The sequence below is a fragment of the Lissotriton vulgaris genome, chromosome 12 (genome assembly GCF_964263255.1).
Source record: "Lissotriton vulgaris chromosome 12, aLisVul1.2, whole genome shotgun sequence".
Taxonomy (NCBI): Eukaryota; Metazoa; Chordata; class Amphibia; order Caudata; family Salamandridae; genus Lissotriton; species Lissotriton vulgaris.
The window spans coordinates 8699881-8708175 of NC_141700.1; the positions used below are offsets into that span (position 1 = coordinate 8699881).

Sequence of the window (8295 nt, forward strand, 5' to 3'; positions counted from 1 at the left end):
TGCTGAATGATTCAAATATTCTCCCCCAGTCAAGAGATCTGGGTTAAATCTCGGTTGGCTGATGAAGGGTGATGCCCTGAAACCGGTCCTAGGATGTTTGTTTCTGGTCCAGGGAGGACCTGGCTTGGCAGTTCAGGCCGGACTGTTCCCATGAGGCACAGGGGCAAGACTGATTTGCATATGGTGGGACCAGACTGAGGTGGTGTGGTGAGCAAAGGAATGATGGATTAAACCCAGATCCTTGTGACTGGCGATGAATGTTTGCATTGTCCGCATTCGGTCAATCAATTGTTTCCTTTTCATATGTCGCCCTAAGTGGGAAGGGCGTTGGTGTCCTGCAGTGTCTGGGCATTGGTGCCTGGCAAGCTATGGTCAGTTCTGCCCCACATGGCCTGGCGTTGGTTTCCCTCGGGTGGCAGGGCACAGGCTATTTTGTAACTCCGGTTCTGAACACTGGTTCTTTGCAAGCTTTGAGTACTGTTGTCTCTCATTGTCCGGAGTTGGTGTCATCCAATTCCTGGCAGCATCTAGGGGCAAATGAACTTAGGTATTAGAAACTTGGCATTGATGGGGTTTCGCCTGAAAAAGAATGGTGCGTTCCAAGATATCACAGTTAGTGCAGCTCAGGGCCAGGGCTCCCGTGGCGTGCTGTGTCAGGCACTGGGTATCATCGCCATAGGGCCCACTGATGCTCTGCAAGTTGCCGTCAAGGGCGCTTGTGAAAGGTAGAGTGACGTGACCCTGTGCTTTCCTTAACACTGTTTCCTTTCTCCTGCAGCATGGAGGAGTGCGAGGCGCTCTGCACCAGGATGGCGATCATGGTTAACGGGCGTTTCTGCTGCCTTGGCAGTGTGCAGCATCTGAAGAACAGGTATGGCTGCTTTTAAGCAGAGCGCTGTGAGACTGTCAGCTCCCCGTGGTCACGGTCAGTGCCTAGTGCTGGATGTTGGTCTGTTCCAGATTTACTGGATAGCAGTTTACTCACCACATGTGTCCTGAACATAGATGCTATCTTACATGTGTCCAGGCTTCCTGTGCGCACAAACAGCACTCAGAAAGCCAAGAACATGCCCAGCATTTTGCCAGGAACGATTTAGAAAAGGGGGTGGTGATGAACAGAGTGTCTGAGTTAAACAGACCACTCTTACCCAGTCCAAAGATCAGGGCCCGATCCATCACCGTTATTTATCTCACTGCCCCATCCCAGCTCAGAACCTGGCTATATGCAAATCAGTCTGTCCCTGGCCCAGTGCATCATGGGAACAGGGCAGACTGAACTACCAAGCCAATTCTTCACCAGAAAGGAGACAAGCTACCGGGGACCGGTTTCTGGCATTTCAGCCTTCTTCGGCCCGGCTTGCTTGAATCCTGATGGAGCAGTGAGAAAGGGACTCATGTCTGAGTATACCCTGCCACACCTATAGTGGCCAAAAACGATTTAGAAAAGGGGGTGGTGATGAACAGAGTGTCTGAGTTAAACAGACCACTCTTACCCAGTCCAAAGATCAGGGCCCGATCCATCACCAGCATTTTGCCAGGGCTTCTCAAGCCTCTGTCTACTAATGGAGGAGATATATTTGGAATAGATGAATGGAGGAACCTAATGTTTGCTGCATGCACTGCTGTAACTCCCATTCAATTTGCACTCTGCCTTTTAGAGCTGGGCTTGGATGTTTCAAGTTGTTTTATTTAGAGTAGGAGTTTCAGGTTCGAGGTTACAAGTGATACCCCTCCTGAAGTCTACAATGCACCAGACCACTGACTGCATCTTACATTGTTTTTCCTGCCATCACGTTTGGATGTGTTTTGAAATGTCCTCCAAGAATGTAGGTACGCATCGAGGTCTGCAGTTCCTGTAGTTAGGAAGGTCAGAAGAGCCTGAGGGATCCAGTCAGGGATCTGATCCTTCAGGAGCAAGAGCCCTCACACCCTCCCAGGGGTGTCAAGCTTGATCATCGGGCTCTGCAATGCTCAACGGGCGAGCATTAGCCAAGCCAGTGGCAGGTCGTACGCTGTCCAAGGCGATCTTGAACCGTGGGGCGACGCTCCTCTAGCGCAACTCCACGGAGCCTTAATCTCCCTCCATTAGTGGTTGGTTGATTTATCGATTACACTAAGGTACATCACATACCCTCATGCACTGGGAATGACACAGCAGTAGGTGAGACATGTGCCTCTGACCGTCCTCTCTTTGAGTAGTTTAGTTGTTTTACATTTCACAGTCCTGGCGAATTGCCGCGATCCTTTGTGACAATTCCGGCAAGAGACTTGTTGACCAACACTTGTGCTTAGAGCTAATGTGGACCATTATATCCACTCTGGCCTTCATTTGTTTTTTAATATAACCAAGCGTTCCTCACATTAAATATTGACTTGATTACCCGTAGAGTTATTTTTAACCAACCACCCTACTCACTCGCCACACCCTCACATCACACCGCATACTTCACTACGGCAGCCTAATAGAACTTCGGCAAAGAGCCCCCCTGCGGGGCCTGTTGGGCATTGCAGCACCGGCCCAACTAGACCGATGCCTCCTAATGGCAGGCGCAAGCAGAAGTCAGGGCAATCTCAATCGTGGAAAACCCACAGCGGACCGAGAGGACAAACAAATGACCAGGTAAATCCAGAATTAAAACAGTGTTAAGCAATTCCCTCTAAAACAGTTGTAAAAAATTCACACAATTATCTGTATCACACGCAAATTTAGAAAAGAGGCTCAGGGCTCCGTTCGGAGCTTGTACTAAGGTACTAGGTGTGCTGTGTACTTCCTGCAGCTTGTGGGTTCATGGTCTGAGCTCGATGTGTATTACTGTCCCTCTTTCCACAATCACTACCTTGTGTGAGGTTTCTGTATCTAGATTGTAAAATAATTGTGGAATTGAAATCACTGAAGCTGGCATGCAACGAGGGGCATCAAGGCCGCCTGTGAACTTCCATCAAGTGATCATCTCTTCATGTTTACTCCATCCAGGTTTGGTGATGGCTACACCATCATCCTGAGGGTGCGCAGCTCCAGCGCCAATGCTCTGGCGGTGCAGGAGTTTATGCAGGCCTCGTTTCCTGGCATTGTCCTGAAGGAGCATCATCACTGCACGCTACATTACCAGCTGCCCTCCGCCACCTCCCCGTCTCTGGCACAGATCTTTAGCCTCTTTTCCCAGTATAAGGACGAGTTGCAGATCGAAGACTATTCTGTGTCCCAGACCACATTGGACCAGGTAAGGTGGCTGCAAATGTCCTGTCTCTTTCCTTTCTTCACTGGAAAGTTTGTTTTCGTTTGCTTCTTGCGTTTGGTCTTGGGAGCGCCAGCACTGGTACAGCCCACTGACCACGTACTCTCACCACCTGCTACTGGTCCTATAACTGGCCCGATGCGGAGCTTCTATTTCCCCAGACTCTGTGAGCAGTCGTAATGTGTTTGTAAAATACCTGCTGTAGGAATGAGTATTAGATTAGGGCCCACTAGAATACAGAAGCTCCTTATTGTACGGAGGATTACAGGGAAGGGAATCTTCTTACTGTGTATGATTCTTCAGATTTTACGCTGATCGTCTGATTGTCAGGGGTGGAAAATCTTCTGTCATACGATCTCGCTGTAAGACGATCCTCTGATTGTAAGCCGATGGCCTGTGAAGCGGTCTTCCGTTTAAAAAGTGAGTGAGAGTAAGGCGTTGTTCTGATTGTAAGATGATCATCTTTGTGTAAGGTGATGCTCTGTCTTGCATCTTCTGATTGTGAATCAATTGACAGTAGGGCGTTCTTCTGATTGTACGATGATTGTCTGAGTGTAAGGTGGTGCTCTGCTTGCATCTTCTGATTGTGAATTGATTGACAGTAAGGCGTTCTTCTAATTGTATGGATATAGTCTGAGTGTAAGGTGGTGCTCTGTCTGAGATCTGACTGTAAAGCAGTCTTTTGATTACCATGTGCTTGGCTGATTGAACAGTGATTCACTAATTCTAAGTTGATCTTCTCACTGTAAGAGGATCTTCTGTAGAAGAGTGGATGTACCCTTTGGTCACAAGACCAGGTTCACTCCTCCCACCATTTTGACGGCACTTGTACAGCAAAGATTTTTATAGTAAGGGCTCGATCCACAAAATATTTTGTGCTGTGAAGTGATACATGGAGAACCAACATCTGTCTTCTGTGCCTGCGGCTGACACATCCTGATTCACAGACTCTGGCTCAGCAAATATTTATGGCACCCCTTGGACTTAGATGGTTGGGTTTTCCAGCCTTTAGTTTAGCAAAGAACAGGAAAGGGGAAGTTCCAGGTAGGGCAGCAGGGAGCGTCCTTTGGGAATGTTGGGAACATCCCATAGGTGCTAACTTTGTTCGATGGCTAACATTAAGAATGACTTTCTCCACCCTACATATATACTTAGCTTGCGTTTATCCTACAGCTGAAGTTATGGCAGGCGGGAGAGCCACACCTCAATCTGTAGTGTATTGTTTAAATGCCTTCAACTCATAAGCATTCTGTTATGTTATTTTCAGCAGAGTTGTAGAAGGGATTTCTTCTACAAAATAATGCCATTCATGTGCACAAATAAGTTCAGTGAAAAAATGTTTTCCTCCAGTCTTAAACTTCTATATAGTACAAATGTTGAGAGTTGGTAAGAAATATGCCATGAAGACTACAATTTGCATACATTTTCAGAGTTATTAGGGAATTTGGCCCATAAAAAAACATTTTTGTGGTCACAAACGCTCAAATTAGGAGTTTGTGGTTTAAAAATGTTTTTTTACAACGTACAAAGCCCATTTTGTGATTCAGGAAGAGGCTACGGAAACGCAACATGGGTTTAGAAGGGGCTAATGATTCACTATTTGTAAGGGAAACGCTTAGGACAACCCTTCCACATACCGACTCATTGTGGTACGCGCCGACATCTAGTCTCAAAGGTTGGTAACTCATTCCCAAAAGGCATGGGGTGTCCTTGTGACACCTTCCCCTTTGTGAATGTGAAAGAAAGCTCTGTTGAGGAGCAGGCAGTGGTCCAGACTCTCAAACAATCTTTGAAAAAGCTTAAATGTTTTTTAAACGCAGCCTTGTTTCTGTTAAGGAAAACGGGCAGCCTTTAAAAAAATATAAATTTAAATAAAAAGCGATTACAGATATGGTCTCCGGAACCCGGTTGGCCGCACCCCATGCTGGCCGGTAATCATAGTGTGTCGCAATTTGTGACCTGCCTCATGAATATTGATGCGGTCGCGAGTGTGACCCACTACGATTTGAAATTTTGTGACTGAGCTACTTTTACATCGGCAGTTAGTTTGCAAACTTTTACATTGGTCGCAAAAATACTGGTCACATTTTGCAACCAGCATCTTGTCACCAGTGTTTTTGTACAACTGGCCCTTTGTTAATACCAAAAACTGAGTATAGCTGCGGAAGTCTTATTGTGATCATTGTGTGTGTTTTAAAAAAAACCTTTTGTGTTTTTTTTCTGTAAAATTGGCTCCGTGCCCTTTTCAAATCCGTGCTTTTAGTTCCATCGGCCTTGTTTTCTTTTCACTTGTCGCCAGAATGTGTCCCTTCTTTGCTTGTTTTCCCTTCTGCTCAGGCTGGATGAGTAAGAGGTCACGTCTGTGCTTCACTCGTCTTTGTTTTTCTGACGTGCACTGCCCTTTAATGGGTCAATGTAGGATACGATACATATGTTTGCCTAATAGAGTACTCTGGGACTAGAGGTGGCTTCTTGCCCCTACAACCAACCACAGGACATGCACTGCCCTTTAATGGGTCAATGTAGGATACGATACACACGTTTGCCTAATAGAGTACTCTGGGACTAGAGGTGGCTTCTTGCCCCTACAAACAACCAACAAACGCTGTTAGGAATCAGCTGACAATGCTAAACAAGCAGGACCAGGGTAAAAGGTGTTCCACCAGAAACGAATGATTAACTATTGTACTCAGCTCATTTCAAAACAGATTGCACTGCTTGGCAGCCAGAGAGGAAAGGGCTGCACCACCTAATCCAGGAATCCTTATCCAAAGTAGATAAGACAACAGACCTTTCCACAACAGAGCAGTGTGCCCAGGGAATGCGGGTGGAAAGAGTCTGACAGCAGAGGTGGAGCAAGGTTATAGTAAGCCGACGGCCCAATGGTTATAGCTGCAACCTGGAGTTGAGTCCACTGCGAGCCAATGCAGTTTACCCAGCACCGCAGTATCACATACTCTGCCACCAATACCAGTTGCAAGGCAGGGGGGGGCATTTTTACTTTGCTGTGGTGACGCCGTTAACTTGGCATATCTAGGTGCCAATCATAGTAAAGCTGGTACGCCTTCCTTCGGTAAGGTTTGCATATGATCTTACGGAGCTTGAGAGGAATACCCCCTGACAAACTGTTCTTACACAGGAGATAAACTTGTAGACGTAGAATTGAATCCAGAAGAAAGACCCTTATCTGGCAATGGAAGAATATGACTGAGCATTTAAAAAGCAGCAGAGAGATTAAGAAGATGAGAAGTTAGGAACACAAAGGTGCAGTGTCAGTAAAGTGCACAGGACAAAATATACATTGAAAGGTAGCAAGAGAGAATACATTGTGAGTTTGAGGTGATCTCAGAGTAAACAAAGTGTTCAAGGATTTAAAAAAGAGAAGAAGGTACAAGATGGCGTTAAACTTAGTGTGAAAGACGGGCTGAGGAAGGGTTTCTTCAGAAGACGTAGAATCGAACCTGCCGTGAAAGAAAGGAAAATAACTAACTGATGAACTAACTTTGTTGGGAAACTAGGAAAGGAAGACGCCAAGAGAATTGAGAACATCAGGGTTGGAATCTAGAGAGGGTTGAGAGAGAGATCAGAGAGGAAATGAGTCAGATGATAAAGTGAAAGAAGGGAAGTAACCAAGCTAAAAAGAATAGCTGAGTAAATAACAACAATACATGAAGGAAAAAGAACTGAAGGAAGTTGGTTCAAGAAGAGGAGGGGACTGTGAAAGAAGAGGTTTGATGGAAAAGAGTTGGTTGATAAAAAATAGATGCAACTATAGTAGAAAAGGGGATGTTGTTGAAGAGGCAGAGTTAAAGAAACAAAGCTAAAGTACATACATCAAGGGGAGTCTGGGTCTCCAAGATTTGTGCCGATTGTCAAGAGTGCATGCAAAAAAAAGGTGTAGACCTCAGTGAGAAAGGTTGAGGAGGTTTTAGGAGACAGGTGTGTAAGAGAAGATATTGAAGAACAACAGTTGTTTGAGGCTTTTGAGCCACCTTTACAGGTAGACTGTATTGAAATAATATATTATAATGGATTGAATCTTACAACAGATCCCACCTCCATTTCACAAACAGGCCCCACTTACAGTTCACAAACAGGTCACTACATGCAGATTATAGGGTGTAGAAGCCACAAATGGATCTCTTTAGGGAAACATTCAATTTACTGACCTCTGTAAGGCAGCACCGGGGTGTTGTGTAAACACTGTTGCAAGCCTCTGCTGGTTAGATACCAATGTTCAACTAGGCCGGGCCGCAATGTGAAAACTCCTCACAGAAGGGAAACTTCTTCATATCTCGGCTTGTGTCTATACTTTTCTTCTCTGTGTGGTTCAGTTGCTACTCACTGCACATTGTGTGAATCTATTAATGATCCATGTGGTGGAAGTCACTCATTTGTAATATTTAGCAGTAGATGTTCATTGTTCCAGGTAACTCCTGCCTTGTCCCTCTAACATGCTGTCTCTCTCCCGACAGGTGTTCATACATTTTGCAAAGGACCAAAGTGACGAGGATTCTCCCGTAGATGAGCCACCGACGGCTCTGCCGGGCGACCCTCAGCAAACGATACCACCTCCGTCTCTGACGAATGGGCTGAAGACCACTCCTGAGGCCGACCTGCGGCTCCAGAGACTCTCCCAGTTCTTGACGGATGAGACTGTGAAAGAAAGCTACCTCTGACGTGCAGAAGAGCACACTGCAGTGATCAGAGCTTAGTGTACTCCCTGCAGTCTTCCAAGATGCTGGAACCAGACTCCTCGTCTTCTCCCAGGTGAAGTCTCCAATTCTGAGGTCTGGGAATCATGCATCCGCCTGTGGGACTAATCACAACCCAGAAAGGATGGGGACACACTCAAGCCTGTCCACATGTGCCTGTTACAATGTGATACGTTTACAGAAACACACTCCAAACCTCTGCACAGTCTCCTGACCGAGAAGAGATGTGCCAATATCCGCCTTTTGCACTGTTAAGGCAAGGAAGAGACAAGCGGCTCTGGTATCTGCCTGCTGCCAGGTGCAGGTCCAATTGAAAGATGCAGATATTGGCCGGCTGCACTCTC

At 46.2% G+C, this 8295-nt stretch overlaps 1 protein-coding gene across 1 annotated transcript in view; it reads left to right on the top strand.

Moving 5' to 3' along the window:
• ABCA7 (ATP binding cassette subfamily A member 7) overlaps positions 1-8057 on the top strand; it is a 219895-nt gene extending 211838 nt beyond the window's left edge. Inside the window, 3 exon segments of the mRNA XM_086946714.1 lie at positions 779-871; positions 2975-3221; positions 7712-8057. Coding sequence (XP_086802840.1) covers positions 779-871; positions 2975-3221; positions 7712-7915 — 544 coding nt within the window. The 3' untranslated portion in view covers positions 7916-8057.
• Positions 8058-8295: the final 238 nt, after the last annotated feature.